The following is a 25,464-nucleotide window of genomic DNA, read 5'->3' as shown; positions in this document are numbered from 1 at the left end:
TAAATAAACTGTAACTGAAATTCAAGTGCAAATGAAAATGCAAATTAGTCTCAATTTTTTGCGCTAAAGAAACATTTCACTCCAGACTAACTAAATTGTATCTTGTTCAATAATTACAGTGCTAAAATAAATAAATAATAACTTAATTGATTATATTAAAAAAAATGACAACTAATAATTTAAATTAAAAAAATGCATAAAATCGAATTACTTTTTAAAATAAATACTTTTTTAATATACATGCTTCCCAAATAAACTGTTAATAAAATTCAAGTGCAAATGAAAACGCACTTTAGTCTTAATTTTTTGCGCTAAAGAAACTTTTCTTTGACTTTTGCTCCAGACTTCTTCTGTTTGTTTGATATCGTCATTACTGCCACTAGTGGTAGAACTGTGTATTAAATATGAATAATTGTTTCCAGCCTGGACAAAAGTCCCTATTTTAATAGCGGTTTGTACCTTTTGAACACCATATAACTTAACTTAACTTAATTTAACTAAATGGTATCTTCTTCAGTAATTACAGTGCTAAAATAAATAAATAATAACTGAATTAATAAAATACTAATAATTAAAATAATTAAAACAAAAATGAAAAAAATCTAACTACATTTTAAAATAAATACTTTTTAATAGATATGCTTCCTAAATAAACTGTAACTGAAATTCAAGTGCAAATGAAAATGCACTTTAGTCTTAATTTTTTGCGCTAAAAAAACATTTCACTCCAGACTAACTAAATTGTATCTTGTTCAATAATTACAGTGCTAAAATAAATAAATAATAACTTAATTGATTATATTAAAAAAATGACAACTAATAATTTAAATTTAAAAAATGCATAAAATCGAATTGCTTTTTAAAATAAATACTTTTTTAATATACATGCTTCCCAAATAAACTGTCAATAAAATTCAAGTGCAAATGAAAAGGCACTTTAGTCTTAATTTTTTGCGCTAAAGAAATATGTTTTGACTTTCACCCTAGACTTCTTCTGTTTGTTTGATATCGTCATTACTGCCACTAGTGGTAGACATGTGTATTAAATATGAATAATTGGTTGCAGCCTGGACAAAAGTCCCTATTTTAGTGGCGGTTATTACCTTTTGAACACCATATAAAGTACTATACAGCACTGTATATCAGGTTTCTTAACTTAACTTAACTTAACTTAACTTAACTTAACTAAATGGTATCTTGTTCAATAATTACAGTGCTAAAATAAATAAATAACTGAATTAATTAAATACTAATAATTAAAATAAAAATGGATAAAATCTAACTACATTTTAAAATAAATACGTTTTAATATACATGCTTCCTAAATAAACTGTAAATAAAATTCAAGTGTAAATGAAAATGCACTTTAGTCTTAATTTTTTTTCGCTAAAGAAACATTTCACTCAAGACTAACTAAATTGTATCCTGTTCAATAATTACAGTGCTAAAATAAATAAATAAATAATAACTGAATTAATAAAATACTAATAATTAAAATAAAAAATGCATAAAATCTAACTAAATTTTAAAATGAATACTTTTTAATATATATGCTTCCTAAATAAACTGTTAATAAAATTCAAGTGCAAATAAAAATGCACTTTAGTCTTAATTTTTTGCGCTAAAGAAACATTTCACTCCAGACTAACTAAATTGTATCTTGTTCAATAATTACAGTGCTAAAATAAATAAATAAATAATAACGGAATTAATAAAATACTAATAATTAAAATAATTAAAATAAAAAATGCATAAAATCTAACTACATTTTAAAATAAATACTTTTTAATATACATGCTTCCTAAATAAAGTGTAAATAAAATTCAAGTGCAAATGAAAATGCACTTTAGTGTTAATTTTTTGCGCTAAAGAAATATGTTTTGACTTTCACTCCAGACTTCTTCTGTTTGTTTGATATTCTCATTACTTCCACTAGTGGTAGACATGTGCATTAAATATGAATAATTGGTTCCAGCCTGGACAAAAATCCCTATTTTACTGGCGGTTTGTTCCTTTTGAACACCATATAGAGTACTATACAGTACTGTATATCAGGGTTTCTTAACTTAACTTAACTTAACTAAATGGTATCTTGTTCAATAATTACAGTGCTAAAATAAATAAATAATAACTGAATTAATAAAATACTAATAATTAAAATAAAAATGGATAAAATCTAACTAAATTTTATAATAAATACTTTTTAATATACATGCTTCCTAAATAAACTGTAAATAAAATTTAAGTGCAAATGATATCGTCATTACTGCCACTAGTGGTAGAAATGTGTATTAAATATGAATAATTGGTTCCAGCCTGGACAAAAGTCCCTATTTTACTGAAGTATTGTACCCTTTGAACACCATATAAAGTACTATAAAGCACTGTATATCAGGGTTTCTTAACTTAACTTAACTAAATGGTATATTGTTAAATAATTACAGTGCTAAAATAAATGAATAATAACTGAATTAAATAAATACTAATAATTAAAATAAAATCTAACTACATTTTAAAATAAATACTTTTTAATATATATGCTTCCAAAATAAACTGTAAATAAAATTCAAGTGCAAATGAAAATGCACTTTAGTTTTAATTTTTTGCACTAAAGAAATATGTTTTGACTTTCATTCCAGACTTCTTCTGTTTGTTTGATATCGTCATTACTGCCACTAGTGGTAGAAATGTGTATTAAATATGAATAATTGGTTCCAGCCTGGACAAAAGTCCCTATTTTAGTGGCGGTTTGTACCTTTTGAACACCATATAAAATACTATACAGCACTGTATACCAGGTTTCTTAACTTAACTTAACTTAACTTAACTTAACTTAACTTAACTTAACTTAACTTAACTTAACTTAACTAAATGGTATCTTGTTCAATAATTACAGTGCTAAAATAAATAAATAACTGAATTAATTAAATACTAATAATTAAAATAAAAATGGATAAAATCTAACTACATTTTAAATGAATACTTTTTAATATATATGCTTCCTAAATAAACTGTAAATAAAATTCAAGTGCAAATGAAAATGCACTTTAGTCTTATTTTTTTGCGCTAAAGAAACATTTCACTCCAGACTAACTAAATTGCATCTTGTTCAGTAATTACAGTGCTAAAATAAATAAATAAATAATAACTGAATTAATAAAATACTAATAATTAAAATAAAAATGCATAAAATCTAACTACATTTTAAAATAAATACTTTTTAATATCTATGCTTCCTAAATAAACTGTAAATAAAATTCAAGTGCAAATGAAAATGCACGTTAGTCTTAATTTTTTGCGCTAAAGAAACATTTCACTCCAGACTAACTAAATTGCATCTTGTTCAGTAATTACAGTGCTAAAATAAATAAATAAATAATAACTGAATTAATAAAATACTAATAATTAAAATAAAAAATGCATAAAATCTAACTACATTTTAAAATAAATACTTTTTAATATCTATGCTTCCTAAATAAACTGTAAATAAAATTCAAGTGCAAATGAAAATGCACGTTAGTCTTAATTTTTTGCGCTAAAGAAACATTTCACTCCAGACTAACTAAATTGTATCTTGTTCAATAAATACAGTGCTCAAATAAATAAATAAATAATAACTGAACTAATAAAATACTAATAATTAAAATAAAAATGAATAAAATCTAACTATATTTTAAAATAAATACTTTTTAACATATATGCTTCCTAAATAAACTGTAAATAAAATTTAAGTGCAAATGATATCGTCATTACTGCCACTAGTGGTAGAAATGTGTATTAAATATGAATAATTGTTTCCAGCCTGGACAAAAGTCCCTATTTTCAAGTTTATTATTCTTCGGTCAATCGTCAACAAAATAAACAAACAGTTGTACATTCTTAAATTGAAAATGAAAATGTTGCAGACCGAAAGGGTTTTAGGCTGAAGTTGAACACTTATTGCGCCTAACCCTATAAAACAATGTCAAGTACAAAATAAACTTCCGAAAATTATTGAATGTCCATTGTACAACATATTATAAATACACATTATACATAACATAAACACAGTTCAATTATATACACAGTAAAGGCATGTGAAATATCCTTGTAGACATGTTAAACCTTTGTACCAATTTATATACTATATACAAACAATTGTACTTCCATTATTATTTATAACCCACATTTAGTATTTGAATTAACATTGATCATAGTATTAACTACTGTGTTGATTCTAGAGTGATATATTTTTTCAAGACATTGGTCTCAAAGTGTTGTTCAATAATTACAGTGCTAAATTAAATAAATAACTGAATTAATTAAATACTAATAATTAAAATAAAATTGGATAAAATCTAATTACATTTTAAATGAATACTTTTTAATATATATGCTTCCTAAATATATGCTTCCTTTATCCATGCCACACCCACTTCAAGTAGTGGACTTGAAGTGGGTGTGGCATGGATGATTGTTAGTGGCGGTTTGTGCCTTTTTAACACCATATAACTTAACTTAACTTAATTTAACTAAATGGTATCTTCTTCAGTAATTACAGTGCTAAAATAAATAAATAATAACTGAATTAATAAAATACTAATAATTAAAATAATTAAAACAAAAATGAAAAAAGTCTAACTACATTTTAAAATAAATACTTTTTAATAGATATGCTTCCTAAATAAACTGTAACTGAAATTCAAGTGCAAATGAAAATGCAAATTAGTCTCAATTTTTTGCGCTAAAGAAACATTTCAATCCAGACTAACTAAATTGTATCTTGTTCAATAATTACAGTGCTAAAATAAATAAATAATAACTTAATTGATTATATTAAAAAAATGACAACTAATAATTTAAATTTAAAAAATGCATAAAATCGAATTGCTTTTTAAAATAAATACTTTTTTAATATACATGCTTCCCAAATAAACTGTCAATAAAATTCAAGTGCAAATGAAAACGCGCTTTAGTCTTAATTTTTTGCGCTAAAGAAACTTTTCTTTGACTTTCGCTCCAGACTTCTTCTGTTTGTTTGATATCCTCATTACTGCCACTAGTGGTAGAAATGTGTATTAAATATGAATAATTGGTTCCAGCCTTCACAAAAATCCCTATTTTAGTGGCGGTTTGTACCTTTTGAACACCATATAAAGTACTATACAGCACTGTATATCAGGTTTCTTAACTTAACTTAACTTAACATAACTTAACTTAACTTAACTTAACTAAATGGTATCTTGTTCAATAATTACAGTGCTAAAATAAATAAATAACTGAATTAATTAAATACTAATAATTAAATTAAAAATGGATAAAATCTGACTACATTTTAAAATAAATACTTTTTAATATACATGCTTCCTAAATAAACTGTAAATAAAATTCAAGTGCAAATGAAAATGCACTTTAGTCTTAATTTTTTGCGCTAAAGAAATATTTCACTCCAGACTAACTAAATTGTATCTTGTTCAATAATTACAGTGCTAAAATAAATAAATAAATAATAACTGAATTAATAAAATACTAATAATTAAAATAGTTAAAATAAAAAATGCATAAAATCTAACTACATTTTAAAATAAATACTTTTTAATATATATGCTTCCTAAATAAACTGTAAATAAAATTCAAGTGCAAATGAAAACGCAGCTTCACCACTTTTAGTCTTAATTTTTTGCGCTGAAGAAACTTTTCTTTGACTTTCGCTCCAGACTTCTTCTGTTTGTTGGATATCCTCATTACTGCCACTGGTGGTAGAAATGTGTATCACAACTGAGTAAACAGATGCATTTTTGGCGGCCCGACAATGGCCCTATGGTTAAGAAACACTGCTGAGTATCAAACAAATATAACAAAAAGGTGATCAACTTTCTCCTTGTCAACAAACCAAAGTCCCTTTGGTGCCCTCACAAACGATCGGCAACCACAAAAATACTTACCTTTAACAACCACATTGCTACAATAATAAACATTTAAAATAGGGAAAAACCACTTACAATAACAACGTCAAAACGAGCAGTTCACGAGAGGGGAGGAGCCGACAGAGAGGATTAGGGGAAGGGTGTGTGCTCTTGAAAGAAGCGCCGCTGAACAAAAGGTAATCTGTGAAATAAGTCCGCTTTGGCATGTTTTTACAGAAAAGTCCGTTCTCCTCACAATTAAAAACGTCTTAAATCGAGGTTCCACTACATCAATTGAACTTTGATAATGATTCGAAGTGCATGAGAAAGCGGAAAGGAATTTGTAGCCCAACACAACTAAGGTTGTCATGGCGACGTGGAGCAAACTGCTGTGCCAACTAGTGAGTTGGCGAGGAACAACAATACAAAGTATGCAAAGTAACTTTTTAAAGTGCTTGCACTATTCCAAATGCAATCTTGTGGTGTTCATGAAAAAAAAAAAAAAGAGGTTGCCTACAGCCACAGCTGTTAATGTTTTTTTGTTTGTTTTTGCCCACCCTGGTGGTCATTTTGCATCTAAATGCCGAGCACACTATTACTAATAATGTAGGCTCATGCGTGGAATCAAAACCTCTAGCATTGTTCCAGCCAATTAGCACGCTAGTTGCTAATTAGCTGTGTTTGTTTACCTTGTCCTCCTGCTGGCGGAAGTAGTAGAAGATCTTTCCCAGCAGGCAGCACCACACCAGCTTAGAGTGTCCGTGTTTCACCTGGGGCCAGAAAGGTTTTGCCCTTTGAGACACTCGTGATTTAGGGCTATATAAATAAACATTGATTGATTGATTGATAAGACTAGATGTCGGCGTTATTTTTCTATTATGATTGTTGTTTGCTATTTTAAACGTGACCAGCAGGTGTCTGCACGTTTGAGTTTGAGCGTCAACGCCACAAATCCTTCGTTTAGGGAACGAAGAACGCTCCCTGACCACCTGAGGGCACCACAGACTGTGGATGCGTTTAAAAAAGGCTTAAGAACCCTTCTTTTTTAAAAAGTCTCTTTTTTTTTTAGATATATGTATACTAGTTTTAGCTATTTGGCTGTTCTAGTTTTTATTTTTATTTATTTTTTATTATCTCTTTATTTTATTTTTATTTTTTTTCTTATTTTTATTTTTATTTTATTTTTAATTTTTTAAATTGTTTTAATTAATTAATTAATTTATTTATTTATTTATTTATTTTTAATACATTGTAGCACTTTGAGGTTGTTTACGCAATGTAAAGTGCTTTTTAAAAATACAATCTATTTTTATTATTATTATTATTGTTTTGCAGCCCAACACCTCAGACTCATATAACTTGGTACTCGACTCATGCTAACGTTAGCATTTTAGCATGCTAACTTTTTTTTGGCCATTTTTTGCAGCCCAAAGCCTCAGACTCATATAACTTACTACTTGACTCATGCTAACGTTAGCATTTTAGCATGCTAACTTTTTTTTGGCCATTTTTTGGAACCCAAAGCCTCAGACTCATATAACTTGGTACGTGACACATGCTAACGTTAGCATTTTAGCATGCTAACTTTTTTTTGGCCATTTTTTGCAGCCCAAAGCCTCAGACTCATATAACGTGCTACTTGACTCATGCTAACGTTAGCATTTTAGCATGCTAACTTTTTTTTGGCCATTTTTTGCAGCCCAAAGCCTCAGACTCATATAACTTGCTACTTGACTCATGCTAATTTTAGCATTTTAGCATGCTAACTTTTTTTAGGCCATTTTTTGCAGCCCAAAGCCTCAGACTCATATAACTTGGTACTTGACTCATGCTAATGTTAGCATTCTAGGATGCTAACTCTTTTTTAAGCTAATTTTACAGCCGAACACCTCAGAGTCCTATAACTTGGTACTTGACACATGCTAACTGTTAGCATGCTTACTTTTTTTAAGCTAATTTTACATTCGTATGTTTTAAAGTCATGTGACTTATTACTTGATGCATTCTAACTGTTAGCATGTTAAAATTAGCATTCTAGTATACTACCATTAGCTTGCTCTCTTTTTTTTGACATTTTTTGCAGCCCAACACCTCAGATTTATATAACTTGGTACTTGACTCATGCTAACGTTAGCATGCTAGCAGTTAGAATGCGTCAAGTAATAAGTCGTATGACTTCAAAGTGTACGCATGTAAAATTAGCTTGAAAAAAGTTAGCATGCTAACAGTTAGCATGTGTCAAGTAATAAAGTCATATGACTTTAAAAGGTATTAGCTAAAAAAAAAAGTTAGCATGCTAACAGTTAGCATGTGTCAAGTACCAAGTTGTATGACTCAGAGATGTTTGGCTGTAAATTTGCTAAAAAAAAAGTTAGCATGCTATGTTGCTAACGTTAGCATCGGTCAAGTACCCAAATACATGAGTCTGAGGCGTTTGGCTATAACATTGGCTAAAAAAAAGTTAGCATGATAGCATTCTAACGTTAGCATTATAGCATGCTAACTTTTCTTTAGCCAATGTTGTCGCCAAACGCCTCAGACTCATGTATTTGGGTACTTGACTGATGCTAACGTTAGCAACATAGCATGCTACCTTTCTTTTTTAGCAAATTTACAGCCAAACATCTCTGAGTCATACAACTTGGTACTTGACACATGCTAACTGTTAGCATGCTAACTTTTTTTTTTAGCTAATACCTTTTAAAGTCATATGACTTTATTACTTGACACATGCTAGCTGTTAACATGCTAACTTTTTTTTTAGCTAATACGTTTTAAAGTCATATGACTTATTACTTGACACATGCTAACTGTTAGCATGCTATTTTTTTTTTTTAGCTAATACGTTTTAAAGTCACATGACTTATTACTTGACACATGCTAACTTTTTCAAGCTAATTTTACATGCGTACACTTTGAATTCATACGAATTATTACTTGACGCATGCTAACTGCTAGCATGCTAACGTTAGCATCTAAGTTTGGCTGACCTTAGTGAGCCAGCCTCTGACGCTGGGCTTAGCGGACGCCAACTCGGCGCTGATCGGGCTGCTGGCCTGCACTTTGAGGATGTTCTGCAGAACCCGGATCCACTCCTCCAGGATGTTGAGCGAATCCGCCGTCAGGTAGAAGGTCTTCTTCTCCGTGAGCAGCTGGTCGGAAGGGAAAATCGTGTGGAAGAAACGCTAACATCGGCGAACGTTCCGACTTACTTGAAAAGTGTGCGCTCCTTCGCCGCGGAGGATGCGACAAGATGAGTTGAGCTCGATCTGACCCCGAGGCTTCCTGACGGCGTCGCTCTGAAGGCGTCACACACACAAAAGTCGGAAGGAGTTCTCCACCTTAGAAGGAATCGGACTCACGGGAGATTTGTAGTAGAGAATCTCTCCGTTCTTCAGGATGAACCAGCGTCGTTTCCAGGCCTTCACCCGACTGCCCATCTTCAGCAGGTAGCCGGACTTCTCCAGCGTCTCCTGAGGGCCACGCGGCGTCAAAACGTCAACACAACGCGACCCAAAAGAACCCGGGCTGGTGGAGTCCTACTCACGGGCCCGGCGCTCTCGCAGGAGTATGAGGAAGTCCGCTGGACTTTGTGTTCCGGTTCCGAGTAGTCGCTGTCCAGAGAGTACGCATCGGGTGGGATCGCGTAATCGCTCTCTGAGCTAATGGAGGACGTGGACACACCTAGAAGGAACAATAATGTCAACTAGAAATTTTAATGGGCCTGCTCTCTGTGCCCCAGACCGTCACCGGAAGCCGCCGTGCTTTGAAGATGGTGCCGAGTGTCTGAATCCGAGAGTTTTAGGTGTAAACTGTACAAAATGAGCTACACAGCTAGCCTAAAACGTTGCCATGTTTACATTAAAATGCTAACATTTAGCATGTGTGCAAACGTTAGCATGATAACAGTTAGCATGTTTCATATACAAAGTTATATGACTCAAAAGGTGTATGGCCGCGAAAATATAGAAAAAAAATGTAGAATTAGATGGAGAAACTTAGCATGCTTAAGTTAGCTTGCCAGCATGCTATCGTTTGCATGCTAACAGTTAACAAATGCCACATGCCAAGTTATATGACTCTGGTGTAAACGGTTGCAAAACCAGCTCAAAAAGTTTGCATGCTAATGTTCGCAAGTTAGCATGCTAACAGTTGTGTTGTGTCACATACCAAGTTATATGACTCTAAGCTGTATGGCTGGGGAATTAAAGAAAAATGTGTAAAATTAGCTGAAAAAAAAAGTTAGCATGCTATCGTTTGCATGCTAACAGTTAACAAATGTCACATGCCAAGTTATATGACTCTGGTGTAAACGGTTGCAAAACCAGCTCAAAAAGTTTGCATGCTAATGTTAGCAAGTTAGCATGCTAACAGTTGTGTTGTGTCACATACCAAGTTGTATGACTCTAAGCTGTATGGCTGGGGAATTAAAGAAAAATGTGTAAAATTTGCTAAAAAAAAAAGTTAGCATGCTTAAGTTAGCTTGCCAGCATGCTATCGTTTGCATGCTAACAGTAAACAAATGTCACATGCCAAGTTATGTGACTCTGGTGTAAACGGTTGCAAAACCAGCTCAAAAAGTTTGCCCGCTAATGTTAGCAAGTTAGCATGCTAACAGTTGTGTTGTGTCACATACCAAGTTGTATGACTCTAAGCTGTATGGCTGGGGAATTAAAGAAAAATGTGTAAAATTAGCTAAAAAAAAAAGTTAGCATGCTATCGTTTGCATGCTAACAGTTAACAAATGTCACATGCCAAGTTATATGACTCTGGTGTAAACGGTTGCAAAACTAACTAAAAAAAAATTAGCACGCTAATGTTAGCATGTTAGCAAGCTAACGTTAGCATGCTAACAGTTGTGTTGTGTCAGATACCAAGTTATATGACTCTAAGGTGTATGGCTGGGGAATTGAAGAAAAAAGTGTAAAATTAGCTAAAAAAGTTAGCATGCTAAAGTTAGCTTGCCAGCGTAACAGTTAACAAATGTCACATACCAAGTTATATGACTCTGGTGTAAACGGTTGCAAAACTAGCTCAAAAAGTTAGCGCGCTAATTTTAGCATGCTAACAGCTTGTGTCACATACCAACTTATATGACTCTAAGGTGTATGGCTGTGAAAATAGAGAAAAAAGTGTAAAATTAGCTAAAAAAATTAGCATTCTTAAGTTTGCTTGCCAGCATGCTATCGTTTGCATGCTAACAGTTAACAAATGCCACATACCAAGTTATATGACTGGTGTAAACAGTTGCAAAACTAGCTAAAAAAAAGTTAGCATGCTAATGTTAGCATGCTAACAGTTGTGTTGTTTCACATACCAAGTTATATGACTCTAAGGTGTATGGCTAGGGAAGTGAAGAAAAAAGTGTAAAATTAGCTAAAAAAAGTTAGCATGCTAAGGTTAGCTTGCCAGTGTGCTATCGTTTGCATGCTAACAGTAATCAAATGTCAAATGCCATGTTAGATGACTCTGGTGTAAACGGTTGCAAAACTAGCTCAAAAGGTTAGCATGCTAATGTTAGCATGCTAACAGTTAGCTTGTGTCACATACCAAGTTATATGACTCTAAGGTGTATGGCTGGGGAATTTAAGAGAAAAGTGTAAAATTAGCTCAAATAAAGTTAGCATGCTTAAGTTAGCTTGCTAGAATGCTATCGTTTGCATGCTAACAGTTAACAAATTATTGAATATAAGTTGAAAAGGATTTGCAAATCATTGTATTCTCTTTTTATTTACCATTTACACTTTACATTATCATTTTTTCTAAAAAGCTTCAAAAATATACCTGCGTTACCTCTTTTGACCGCACGGGGGCTCCCCGGGACGCTGCCCTTCCTGTCCGGGTTCAGCACGGAGGTCCGCAGGCTGGCCAGAGAGCCGCCGTCGTCCTCGGAACCCGAGTCGTCGTCCCCGAGCGGCACCGCGCTGATCTGCGTGGCCCTCTAAGGACGCCGTGCGGGTGTGGCATTAAAAGACGGTACAAGCGGCTCGCGAGGTGGCCTCACTCACCCCTTTCAGCGCGGCGTAGACGGGAACCTTGATGTTCTTGTACATCAACTGCGTGCACGGACCCGCCGACAGAGTCCGGGGCGAGACGGACCCTGCAAGGTGGTAAAAAATGGACGTCAGACTGCAGATCTTCAAAAACGACACAGCAAACATGGACTACTTTTAAATGTGCTAAATGGAGCAGGGGGTGTCCGACTTAGCAGGGAGATATTTTTATGGGTCTGCATTACAGAATGACTTCGGGGCCTTTAAATAAAAGACAGCTGACCCGGGGGCAGGAATTTCACGGCGGCCGTGGCTCCTGGTGCCCCTCCGTTTGGCCGTGTGACCCCTCGGAAAAATCCATCCATCCATCCATCTTCTTCCGCCTATCCGAGGTCGGGTCGCTTGGGCAGCAGCTTAAGCAGGGAAGCCCAGACTTCCCTCTCCCCAGCCACTTCGTCCAGCTCCTCCCGGGGGATCCCGAGGCGTTCCCAGGCCAGCCGGGAGACATAATCTTCCCAACGTGTCCTGGGTCTTCCCCGTGGCCTCTTACCGGTCGGACGTGCCCTAAACACCTCCCTAGGGAGGCGTTCGGGTGGCATCCTGACCAGATGCCCGAACCACCTCATCTGGCTCCTCTCCATGTGGAGGAGCAGCGGCTTTACTTTGAGCTCCCCCCGGATGGCAGAGCTTCTCACCCTATCTCTAAGGGAGAGACCCGCCACCCGGCGGAGGAAACTCATTTCAGTACCCGTGATCTTGTCCTTTCGGTCATAACCCAAAGCTCATGACCATAGGTGAGGAGGGGAACGTAGATCGAACGGTAAATTGAGAGCTTTGCCTTCCGGCTCAGCTCCTTCTTCACCACAACGGATCGATACAGCGTCCGCATTACTGAAGACGCCGCACCGATCCACCTGTCGATCTCACCATCCACTCTTCCCTCACTCGTGAACAAGACTCCGAGGTACTTGAACTCTTCCACTTGGGTCGGGTCGCGTGGGCAGCAGCTTAAGCAGGGAAGCCCAGACTTCCCTCTCCCCAGCCACTTCGTCCAGCTCCTCCCGGGGGATCCCGAGGCGTTCCCAGGCCAGCCGGGAGACATAGTCTTCCCAACGTGTCCTGGGTCTTCCCCGTGGCCTCCTACCGGTCGGACGTGCCCTAAACACCTCCCTAGGGAGGCGTTCGGGTGGCATCCTGACCAGATGCCCGAACCACCTCATCTGGCTCCTCTCCATGTGGAGGAGCAGCGGCTTTACTTTGAGCTCCTCCCGGATGGCAGAACTTCTCACCCTATCTCTAAGGGAGAGACCCGCCACCTGACGGAGGAAACTCATTTGGGCCGCTTGTACCCTCTTACAATTGTGCTGTGGCTATGAGTTCCCTTGGCCTCAGGAAGAGGGGGTCTTAAATGACCATTGTGTGTGTGTGGACAAGGATACGATTAGGTGGGATTTACCCAAGATATACCGTACAACCCTAGTCCTTAGTTTTTAAAAGTCATCATGTTCAAAGTTGAGACCAACTAAAAGCCAGCGAGCCTCAATGAGGGAAGGCTCTTAAACGCGCTGAGTCAGCATCCACTTAACCGGCAGCGGCTCCTTGGCAGCGAAGTCGGTCTCTGGGACTGAAAGGAATGATGTCAGGACATAATTACCATCCTTTCATCGCACACCAGGGAAAAGCAGCTTCTAAAAAAACTACTTCTTAAACGGGGAGGAGGGGCAGTCTAGGGTGTCGAAATACCCGAGATGAGCACCTGTGTGTGTGCCACGGGGAAGTGGTATTACATGCTCAAAATAACCAGCGAGTCAAGCGTCAATCAATGCAGAAAAACATAAAAAGACACATTTTTGGGGATGAAAGACGAGGCAGGACTCACTTAGACCGGGACCTCTGCTTCCTGGAGAGGCTTCGGATACTCTCAGTCCAGACTTGGCCACCGCATAGATCCGACTCTCCTGCAGATAGCAAATACACATAATAATAATAACTAGATGAGGTGTGAATGCTCCAATGCTGAAGTTGAACCGAAATGCTGACAGAATGTAGTATGAATGTAAAAATAGTTTGAATGTTGAAGAGTTAGAATTTCCAGGAAAACCGGAATTTGGTTTAGAACTTGGGAAAGTGTTAGTTGGGTGAGTGGAATGTGTTGATGTTGGAATGGTTTGCATAGGTTGAAAAATGTGGGAATTGTGGAAGTTTAAAAAAATGGACAATTCATTTCGAATAGGGTAAATGTCCCTGGAAACTGGGAATTCTTGGAAATCCGGGAATTAAAAAAAAAAAAACTGTTGAAGTAAAGCACATAAATTCCTGAACAGGTCAAACATTTTAGGGTTGGAACGGTTTGAATCGGATAAAAAAATGCGGGGGCGGTGGAAGTTTGAAAAATGGCCAATTCATTTTGAACGGGAAACATGTCCCGGAAAACCTGTAATTCTGGGAAATCTGGGAATTTTTGGAATTTGTAAAGGGAAACTCCGCGATTCCTGAATAAGCTGAACAGTTTGAAGTTGGAATGGTTTGAATCAGGTGAAAAATGTGGGAAATGTGGAAGTTTAAAAAAAATGGACAATTCATTTTGAATGGGGTAAATGTCCCTGGAAACTGGGAATTCTTGGAAATCCGGGAATTTAAAAAAAAATTGTTGAAGTAAAGCACATAAATTCCTGAACAGGTCAAACATTTTAGGGTTGGAACGGTTTGAATCGGATAAAAAAATGCGGGGGAAGTTAGAAAAATGGCCAATTCATTTTGAACGGGAAAAATGTCCCGGAAAACCTGTAATTCTGGGAAATCTGGGAATTTTTGGAATTTGTCAAGGGAAACTCTGCAATTCCTGAATAAGCTGAACAGTTTGAAGTTGGAATGGTTTGAATCGGGTGAAAAATGTAGGAATTGTGGAAGTTTAAAAACATGGACAATTCATTTTGAATGGAGTAAATGTCCCTGGAAACTGGGAATTCTTGGAAATCCGGGAATTCAAAAAAAAATGTTGAAGTAAAGCACATAAATTCCTTAACAGGTCAAACATTTTAGAGTTGGAACGGTTTGAATCGGATAAAAAAATGCGGGGGCGGTGGAAGTTTGAAAAATGGCCAATTCATTTTGAACGGGAAAAATGTCCCGGAAAACCTGTAATTCTGGGAAATCTGGGAATTTTTGGAATTTGTCAAGGGAAACTCCGCGATTCCTGAATAAGCTGAACAGTTCGAAGTTGGAATGGTTTGAATCGGGTGAAAAATGTGGGAATTGTGGAAGTTTAAAAAAATGGACAATTCATTTTGAATGGGGTAAATGTCCCTGGAAACTGGGAATTCTTGGATACCCGGGAATTTAAAAAAAAATTGTTGAAGTAAAGCACATAAATTCCTGAACAGGTCAAAAATTTTAGGCTTGGAACGGTTTGAATCGGATAAAAAAAATGCGGGGGCTGTGGAAGTTAGAAAAATGGCCGATTCATTTTGAATGGGAAAAATGTCCCGGAAAACCTGTAATTCTGGGAAATCTGGGAATTTTTGGAATTTGTCCAGAGAAACTCAGCGATTCCTGAATAAGCTGAACAGTTCGAAGTTGGAATGGTTTGAATCGGGTGAAAAATGTGGGAATTGTGGAAGTTTGAAAAATGGCCAATTCATTTTGAATGGGAAAAATGTCCTGGAAAACCTGGAATTCTGAAAAATCTGGGAATTTTTGGAATTGTTCAAGGGAAAGCCCACGATTCCTGAATGAGCTGAACAGTTTGAATTTGGAACGGTTTGAATCGAGTGAAAAATGTGGAAATTATGGAAGTTTAAAAAATGGACAATTAATTTTGAATGGGAAGAATGTCCCTGGAAAATGATAATTCTTGGAAATCCGGGAATTTGTTTTAAATTGTTGAAGGAGAGCACACAATTCCTGAACAGGCTGAATATGTTGGAGCTGGAACGGTTTGAATTGGATAAAAAAATGTGGGAGTTGTGGAACTTTGAAAAATGTCCCGTTTATTTCAATGGCAATTTCATGGAAATTTGGGAATTTCGGGAAAAACGGGATTTTTTTTTTTGAAAATGCTAAATTGAATGTTCTGAATGAGTTAAAATGGTTGGTGTTGGAATTTTTAAAAACGGTCAAGAAATGTTGAAGTAGTAACATTTTTTAATTGAAAAATTCCTGGAATTTTGGGAAAACTGGGAATTTTTCCCAGTACAGAAAACAACTTCATTGTTTTTTCTGATTAAGAGGAATGTTTTGATGTTAGAATGGTTAAATTGGGTTGAACAAATGTGGGAGGAGTAGTCACCACAAAAAAGGGTGAAACAAAAGTTTTTGAAAAAAACGGTAATTCTGGGAATTCCGGGAATTTTTTAAATCATAGTTTGAATGTGCAGGATGAGTGGAATGTGTTGAAGGTGGAATGGTTTGAATCGGTTGAAAAATGTGGAAATGGTGGAAGTTTGAAAAATGGCCAATTCATTTTGAATGGGAAAAATGTCCTGGAAAACCTGGAATTCTGAAAAATCTGGGAATTTTTGGAATTGTTCAAGGGAAAGCCCGCGATTCCTGAATAAGCTGAACAGTTTGAAGTTGAAATGGTTTGAATCGGGTGAAAAATGTGGGAATTGTGGAAGTTTAAATAATGGACAATTAATTTTGAATGGGAAGAATGTCCCTGGAAACTGCTAATTCTTGGAAATCCGGGAATTTGTTTTAAATTGTTGAAAGAGAGCACACAATTCCTGAACAGGCTGAATATGTTGGAGCTGGAACGGTTTGAATCGGATAAAAAAAATGTGGGAGTTGTGGAACTTTGAAAAATGTCCCGTTTATTTCAATGGCAATTTCATGGAAATTTGGGAATTTCGGGAAAAGCCGGATTTTTTTCTGGAAAATTCTAAATTGAATTTTCTGAATTAGTTAAAATGGTTGGTGTTGGAATTTTTAAAAACGGTCAAGAAATGTTGAAGTAGTAACATTTTTTAATTGAAAAATTCCTGGAATTTTGGGAAAACTGGGAATTTTTACCAGTACAGAAAACAACTTAGTTTTTTGTCCTGATTAAGAGGAATGTTTTGATGTTAGAACAGTTGAATTGGGTTGAACAAATGTGGGAGGAGTAGTCACCAGAAAAAAGGGTGAAACAAAGGTTTTGAAAAAAACGGGAATTCTTGGAATTCCAGGAATTTTTTAAATCATAGTTTGAATGTGCAGGATGAGTGGAATGTGTTGAAGGTGGAATGGTTTTAATCGGTTGAAAAATGTGGAAATGGAAGTTTGAAAAATGGCCAATTCATTTTGAATGGGAAAAATGTCCTGGAAAACCTGGAATTCTGAAAAATCTGGGAATTTTTGGAATTTTTCAAGGGAAAGCCCGCGATTCCTGAATAAGCTGAACAGTTTGAAGTTGGAATTGTTTGAATCGGGTGAAAAATGTGGATAATAAATAGATGACTTTTGGTGTAGAAAACCCTATTTTAACCTAACCCTAACCCTAACCCTAACCCTAACCCTAACCCTAACCCTGCTTAGGAGCATTCACACAATAATCGGTTTTAGCTAAGCGTCCCCGCTTTGGGTCGCCATAGCAACTAAAAAAACAATAAAATTAGAACCATATTTGGTAACTTTGGTGGAATATGAAACGGACCCAATATTCTTCACACTTGGAAACTAAGAAGACCACTAAGAAACAATAAATGATCCAAGAGGAGACTGAGGGCAGGCAGCAAATTTGAGACTGTGGAGTCTAAAATACTTGAAGACTGACTTTCATACCCAGGAAGGAAAGCGGTGCAAAGGTGGTGTCGGTGGTTTCAGAACTTCTGGATCAAGGCGGTCTAGTGGTTCTGCGAGGCCTGGAAAGGGTCCTTCCTCCCGAGTAAGGCATTCTGATCCGGACCCTTCCACCACCCCGTCCATGTCGATGTCAGTTTCCTCCACCAGCCGGGAGACGGTGGCGGTGCAGGTGCTCGTCGGGGTGGAAGAAGCCGACGAGGGCGCGGCGATGTCGATGCTGACCAGCTGGTGGAGACGGTCCAGGCTGGGCTGAGGCTGACTGAAGTGCTTCTTCGCCAGCTGGATGCTGTCTCTGGGGCTCAGCGGGGTCCGGATCTTTGGTAAGGTCATGCTGGCGCCCGACTGGGGAGGCTGGGAGGGATCGGGAAAGGGGTTGTCGGTGGTGGAGGGCGAGCGAGGCAAGGGCGGACTTTTGGGAGCCAGTTTGAGGGGAGACTTGGGGGATCCGGGTCCATGGTGGACTACCGCGTAAGCCGAGGTGGACGAGTGGAAGGACTGAGAACGGAATTTGTTGTTGAGTTCGTCTGAGGCGTTGTTTCTGTCCTCGGTGCACCCCGGTGACCCTGGTCCACTGCTTCGGCCTTGCGGAGTCTTACAGGACAGTTCTGGGGTCCTTTTCAAGTCTGAGAGGATAAACAAGGTTTCAGAGTTAGGTTCAACTACTTTTCCTCGGTCCCCTAAATTGAAGGCACCTTCTGCTGAGGTCTTGGCTTCTCTATCGGCACATAGTGGTCTCTTGCCATCTTCTGGCATGGGAGGAGTGCCCGGGCAGCTCGGAGCGACCTGGGGACTGATAGGTGGCTGCTGGGCTTCTGTTCCTGGGGGGTTAGTCTGGTGTCCGCAGGGACCTTGTGGATCTGAGAGAACTGATGGAACAACATAACATTTGTAAGCTTGTTCTTGAGTCTCTCAATTTAAGGAATCCTGATCTTTGTAGACCTTGGAGTTTGTCCTGCAGCAGTTTGATCTGCTCAGTCTGCTCCAGGTTAGCTTGTTTCAGCTGCTGGTTCTCCTTTTCCATCTGGCAATCAGCAAATATATTTGCAAAGATGTTGATGTTCCATTTGGCAATCAGCAAATATATTTACAAACATGTTGTTGGTGTTCCATCTGGCAATCAGCAAATATATTTACAAACATGTTCTTGGTGTTCCATCTGGCAATCAGCAAATATATTTGCAAAGATGTTGATGTTCCATTTGGCAATCAGCAAATATATTTACAAACATGCTGTGGTGTTCCATCTGGCAATCAGCAAATATATTTACAAACATGTTGTTGGTGTTCCATCTGGCAATCAGCAAATATATTTGCAAAGATGTTGATGTTCCATTTGGCAATCAGCAAATATATTTACAAACATGCTGTGGTGTTCCATCTGGCAATCAGCAAATATATTTACAAACATGTTGTTGGTGTTCCATCTGGCAATAAGCAAATATATTTACAAACATGTTGTTGGTGTTCCATCTGGCAATTATCAAGTATATTTACAAACATGTTGATATTCCATCTGGCAATCATCAAATATATTTGCAAAGATGTTGGTGTTCCATCTGGCAATCAGCAAATATATTTACAAACATGTTGTTGGTGTTCCACCTGGCAATCATCAAATATATTTACAAACATGTTGTTGGTGTTCCACCTGGCAATCATCAAATATATTTACAAACATGTTGTTGTTCCATATGGCAATCATCAACATATATTAATAAACATGTTGTTTGGGTTCCATCTGGCTATCATCAAATATATTTACAAACATGTTGTTGGTGTTCCATCTGGCAAACATCAAAATATATTTAAAAACATGTTGGTATTACATCCGGCAATCATCAAAATACATTTACAAACATTTTGGTATTACATCCGGCAATCATCAAATATATTTAAAAACACGTTGGTATTACATCTGGCAATCATCAAATATATTTGCAAAGATGTTGGTATTACACCTGGCAATCATCAACAAATATGTTGTTGGTGTTCAATCTGGCAATCATCAAATATATTTGCAAACATGTTGTTGGTCCATCTGGCAATCATCAAATATATTTACAAACATGTTGTTGTTCCATCTGGCAATCATCAAATATATTTACAAACATGTTGTTGTTACATCTGGCAATCATCAAATATATTTACAAACATGTTGTTGTTACATCTGGCAATCATCAAATATATTTACAAACATGTTGTTGGTCCATCTGGCAATCATCAAATATATTAACAAACATGTTGTTGGTCCATCTGGCAATCATCAAATATATTTACAAACATGTTTTTGGTGTTCCATCTGGCAATCATCAAATCTATTTACAAACATGTTTTTGGTGTTCCATCTGGCAATCATCAAATATATTTGCAAAGATGTTGCTATTACATCCGGCAATCATCAACAAACATGTTGTTGGTGTTTCATCTGGCAATCATCAAATATATTTACAAACATGTTGTTGGTCCATCTGGCAATCATCAAATATATTTAAAAACATGTTGGTATTACATCTGGCAATAATCAAAAAATATGTTGTTGGTGTTCCATCTGGCAATCATCAAATATATTTACAAACATGTTTTTGGTGTTCCATCTGGCAATCATCAAATATATTTACAAACATGTTTTTGGTGTTCCATCTGGCAATCATCAAATATATTTACAAACAATGTTCTTGTTGTTCTTTCTAGCAATCATCAAATATATTTGAAAAGATGTTGGTATTACATCTGGCAATCATCAACAAACATGTTGTTGGTGTTTCATCTGTCAATCATCAAATATATTTACAAACATGTTGTTGGTGTTACATCTGGCAATCATCAACACACATGTTGTTGGTGTTCCATTTGGCAATCATCAACATATATTTACAAACATGTTGGTGGTTTTCCATCTGGCAATCATCAAATATATTTACAAACATGTTGTTGGTGTTACATCTGGCAATCATCAACACACATGTTGTTGGTGTTCCATTTGGCAATCATCAAATATATTTACAAACATGTTGTTGTTCCATCTGGCAATCATCAAATATATTTACAAACATGTTGTTGTTCCATCTGACAATCATCAAATATATTTAAAAACATGTTGTTGTTCCAATCTGGCAATCATCAAATATATTTACAAACATGTTGTTGTTCCATCTGGCAATCATCAAATATATTTACAAAAATGTTGTTGTTCCATCTGGCAATCATCAAATATATTTACAAACATGTTGTTGTTCCATCTGGCAATCATCAAATATATTTACAAACATGTTGTTGTTCCATCTGGCAATCATCAAATATATTTACAAACATGTTGTTGTTCCATCTGGCAATCATCAAATATATTTACAAACATGTTGTTGTTCCATCTGGCAATCATCAAATATATTTACAAACATGTTGTTGTTCCATCTGACAATCATCAAATATATTTACAAACATGTTGTTGTTCCAATCTGGCAATCATCAAATATATTTACAAACATGTTGTTGTTCCATCTGGCAATCATCAACAAACATGATGTTGGTGTTCCATCTGGCAATCATCAAATATATTTACAAACATGTTGTTGTTCCATCTGGCAATCATCAAATATATTTACAAACATGTTGTTGTTCCATCTGGCAATCATCAAATATATTTACAAACATGTTGTTGTTCCATCTGGCAATCATCAAATACATTTACAAACATGTTGTTGTTCCATCTGGCAATCATCAACAAACATGATGTTGGTGTTCCATCTGGCAATCATCAAATATATTTACAAACATGTTGTTGTTCCATCTGGCAATCATCAAATATATTTACAAACATGTTGTTGTTCCATCTGGCAATCATCAAATATATTTACAAACATGTTGTTGTTCCATCCGGCAATCATCAAATATATTTACAAACATGTTGTTGTTCCATCCGGCAATCATCAACAAAGATGTACAGTATTTCTGAGTGTGTTTACCTCTCCAAGCTTGATTGTGACCCAGTCTTTAATCTTGCTCGCCTTCTCCTCGATGATCTTTGCCTCCTGGGCTCGGACTAACACCTGGAGGGACTCAGAGGAAACATGACACCACATTATTATCATCTCAGCCATAAAAGGGACCGCCCCCTTTCAGTTGGCTCCGCCCACACCTGTTTTCCCAGCTGGATCTGGAGTCTCTTTATCACGCCGTCTTTCTCCTGGACCTGGCTGGTCAGGTCTTGGTACTTCCTGTACAAGGAGCCCTCGGACTCGCTGCTTTGTACGTTGGCTGACTTCAACTGGTCCTCCATGACGTGGATCTGCGAGGCGTGGATCATCCGGCGCATGATTAGAACCAAACCCAGCAGGGGGCGCCACAAACTATTTACTACAACTTCAGATAACGACTTCACTTTTTTCCCCCAGACTGTCAAGCTGCCCTTTACCTACCTGCTTCTCTGCACTCTGGGCGCGCTGATCCGCCTCCATCACCCGCTGCTCCAACTCCTGCATCTGAGGACAGAGAAACAAAGCAGCCGGTTACCATGGTTACATGTCGCCGTAATGACTCCTCCCCCCTCCCTCCTCCACTGGGGAAGTGAAAATGACCTCATCAATAATTCATCAAATGTCAATCAAGGCTTTAACATCTTCCAAACAAAACTGACTGCACTTTAGCATGCCTTTTGCCTCCTAAAAGATCATTTTAATTCACTGTTTAGCTCCTATGAGGGCACTTTAGCACACACTGTGGCTCCTGTTTATGGCACAGGGGTGGGATCACTTGAGAAAAACTGTTCTTGTGAATTTTTGGCTCCTAAAACAAAACTTAAATACATTTTTGGGCTCCTAAAAGGACACTTAAATACATGTTTTGGCTCCTAAAACGACACCTGAGCATGTGTTTGGGTCCCAAAAGGACACTTTAGCACACGTTTTGGCACATAAGAGGACACTTTAGCACATGTTTTGGCACATAAGAGGACACTTTAGCACACGTTTTGGCACATAAGAGGACACTTTAGCATGCTTTACGGCTCCTGAAAGGACACTTTAATACATGTTTTGGCACCTAAAATGACACCAGAGCATGTGTTTTGGGTCCAAAAGGGCACTTTAGCACATGTTTTGGCACATAAGAGGACACTTTAGCACACGTTTTGTCACATAAGAGGACACTTTAGCACACATTTTGGAACATAAGAGGACACTTTAGCATGCTTTACGCCTCTTAAAAGGACACTTTAATACATGTTTTGGCTCCTAAAACGACGCCTGAGCATGTGTTTTGGGTCCCAAAAGGGCACTTTAGCACACGTTTTGGCACATAAGACTGGAACTTTAGCACACGTTTTGGCACATAAGAGGACACTTTAGTACACGTTTTAGCTCGTAAGACAACACCTAAGCACACATTTTGGCTCCTAAAAGGAAACTTTTATACATGTTTTGGCTCCTAAAACGACACCTGAGCATGTGTTTTGGGTCCCAAAAGGGCACTTTAGCACATGTTTCGGCACATAAGAGGACACTTTAGCACACGTTTGGCACATAAGAGGACACTTTAGCACACGTTTGGCTCATAAGAGGACACTTTAGCATGCTTTACGGCTCCTAAAAGGACACTTTAATACATATTTTTGCTCCTAAAATGACAACTGAGCATTTGTTTTGGGTCCAAAAGGGCACTTTAGCACATGTTTTGGCACATAAGAGGACACTTTAGCACACGTTTTGTCACATAAGAGGACACTTTAGCACACATTTTGGCACATAAGAGGACACTTTAGCATGCTTTACGCCTCTTAAAAGGACACTTTAATACATGTTTTGGCTCCTAAAACGACGCCTGAGCATGTGTTTTGGGTCCCAAAAGGGCACTTTAGCACACGTTTTGGCACATAAGACTGGAACTTTAGCACACGTTTTGGCACATAAGAGGACACTTTAGTACACGTTTTAGCTCGTAAGACAACACCTAAGCACACATTTTGGCTCCTAAAAGGAAACTTTTATACATGTTTTGGCTCCTAAAACGACACCTGAGCATGTGTTTTGGGTCCCAAAAGGGCACTTTAGCACATGTTTCGGCACATAAGAGGACACTTTAGCACACGTTTGGCACATAAGAGGACACTTTAGCACACGTTTGGCTCATAAGAGGACACTTTAGCATGCTTTACGGCTCCTAAAAGGACACTTTAATACATATTTTTGCTCCTAAAATGACACCTGAGCATTTGTTTTGGGTCCAAAAGGGCACTTTAGCACATGTTTTGGCACATAAGGACACTTTAGCACATGTTTTGGCACATAAGAGGACACTTTAGTACACGTTTTAGCTCTTAAGACAACACTTAAGCACACATTTTGGCTCTTAAAAGGACACTTTTATACATGTTTTGGCTCCTAAAACGACACCTGAGCATGTGTTTGGGTCCCAAAAGGCCACTTTAGCACACGTTTTGGCACATAAAACTGGAACTTTAGGATGTGTTTTGGCTCATTAAAGAACACTTTAGTACACATTTTAGCTCTTAAGACAACTTTTAAGCACACCTTTTGGCTCCTAAAACTACACCTGAGCAAAGGTTTTGGGTCCCAAAAGGGCACTTTAGCACACGTTTTGGCACATAAGAGGACACTTTAGCACACGTTTTGGCACATAAGAGGACACTTTAGCACACATTTTGGCACATAAGAGGACACTTTAGCATGCTTTACGGCTCTTAAAAGGACACTTTAATACATGTTTTGGCTCCTAAAACGACACCTGAGCATGTGTTTGGGTCCCAAAAGGGCACTTTAGCACACGTTTCGGCACATAAGAGGACACTTTAGCACATGTTTAGGCACATAAGAGGACACTTTAACATGTTTTACGGCTCCTAAAAGGGCACTTTAATACATGTTTTGGCTCCTAAAACCACACCTGAGCATTTGTTTTGGGTCCAAAAGGGCACTTTAGCACATGTTTTGGCACATAAGAAGACACTTTAGCACACGTTTTGGCACATAAGAGGACACTTTCGCATACGTTTTGGCACATAAGAGGACACTTTCGCACACGTTTTGGCACATAAGAGGACACTTTAGCATGCTTTACGGCTCCTAAAAGGACACTTTAATACATGTTTTGGCTCCTGAAAGGACACCTGAGCATTTGTTTTGGGTCCAAAAGGGCACTTTAGCACATGTTTTGGCACATAAGAGGACACTTTAGCACACATTTTGGCACATAAGAGGACACTTTAGCACACGTTTTGGCACATAAGAAGACACTTTAGCATGCTTTACGGCTCCTAAAAGGAAACTTTAATACATGTTTTGGTTCCTAAAAGGACACCTGAGCATGTGTTTTGGGTCCCAAAAGGGCACTTTAGCACATGTTTTGGCACATAAAACTGGAACTTTAGCATGCATTTTGGCACATAAGAGGACACTTTAGTACAGGTTTTATCACTTAAGACAACACTTAAGCACACATTTAGTGAGAAAATATGAAGAACTTTATTGACACATATCATTTCCAGGTGTTTGCGGGCCAGATAAAATGATGTGGCGGGCCGGTTCTGGCCCCCGGGCCTTGACTTTAACACCTGTGTGTGATAGTCCATATCACCCCTCCCTACTGGCCAGGTGTGTATTTGACACCTATGGTGTAAATGCCCTAAATGGGCATGACAGTAATAACAGGAAACTAACATTTGCATGTCTTCAGTATTGGCTGTGTAATTCTAATACAGTAAGAAAAAAAAATCTGATTTTTTTTCCAGGTTCCTTGAACGCACCCTCGACAAAAAAAAGCTTCCTCGCAAGGCCAACGTGGCTAAGAAGAAT

The 25,464-nt window shown here is 37.2% G+C and overlaps 1 protein-coding gene across 1 annotated transcript in view; it reads right to left on the bottom strand.

Annotated features, from left to right (window-relative positions):
• plekhh1 (pleckstrin homology domain containing, family H (with MyTH4 domain) member 1) overlaps positions 1-25,464 on the bottom strand; it is a 78,841-nt gene that overhangs the window by 27,872 nt on the left and 25,505 nt on the right. Inside the window, exons 3-16 of the mRNA XM_062040075.1 lie at positions 22,075-22,137; positions 21,795-21,944; positions 21,622-21,705; positions 18,599-18,680; positions 18,352-18,525; positions 17,639-18,282; positions 13,758-13,836; positions 11,894-11,985; positions 11,679-11,826; positions 9,433-9,569; positions 9,248-9,358; positions 9,098-9,184; positions 8,876-9,037; positions 6,575-6,655 (exon numbers count right to left, since the gene is read on the bottom strand). Of these exons, the coding sequence (XP_061896059.1) occupies positions 6,575-6,655; positions 8,876-9,037; positions 9,098-9,184; positions 9,248-9,358; positions 9,433-9,569; positions 11,679-11,826; positions 11,894-11,985; positions 13,758-13,836; positions 17,639-18,282; positions 18,352-18,525; positions 18,599-18,680; positions 21,622-21,705; positions 21,795-21,944; positions 22,075-22,137 (2,094 nt within the window). The remainder of the gene's footprint in view (positions 1-6,574; positions 6,656-8,875; positions 9,038-9,097; positions 9,185-9,247; positions 9,359-9,432; positions 9,570-11,678; positions 11,827-11,893; positions 11,986-13,757; positions 13,837-17,638; positions 18,283-18,351; positions 18,526-18,598; positions 18,681-21,621; positions 21,706-21,794; positions 21,945-22,074; positions 22,138-25,464) is intronic.

Source organism: Entelurus aequoreus, linkage group LG03, assembly GCF_033978785.1.
Source record: "Entelurus aequoreus isolate RoL-2023_Sb linkage group LG03, RoL_Eaeq_v1.1, whole genome shotgun sequence".
NCBI classification, from domain to species: domain Eukaryota; kingdom Metazoa; phylum Chordata; class Actinopteri; order Syngnathiformes; family Syngnathidae; genus Entelurus; species Entelurus aequoreus.
The sequence above is the reverse complement of the archived record's forward strand: the minus strand, read 5'-3'. Positions and strand labels throughout refer to the sequence as shown.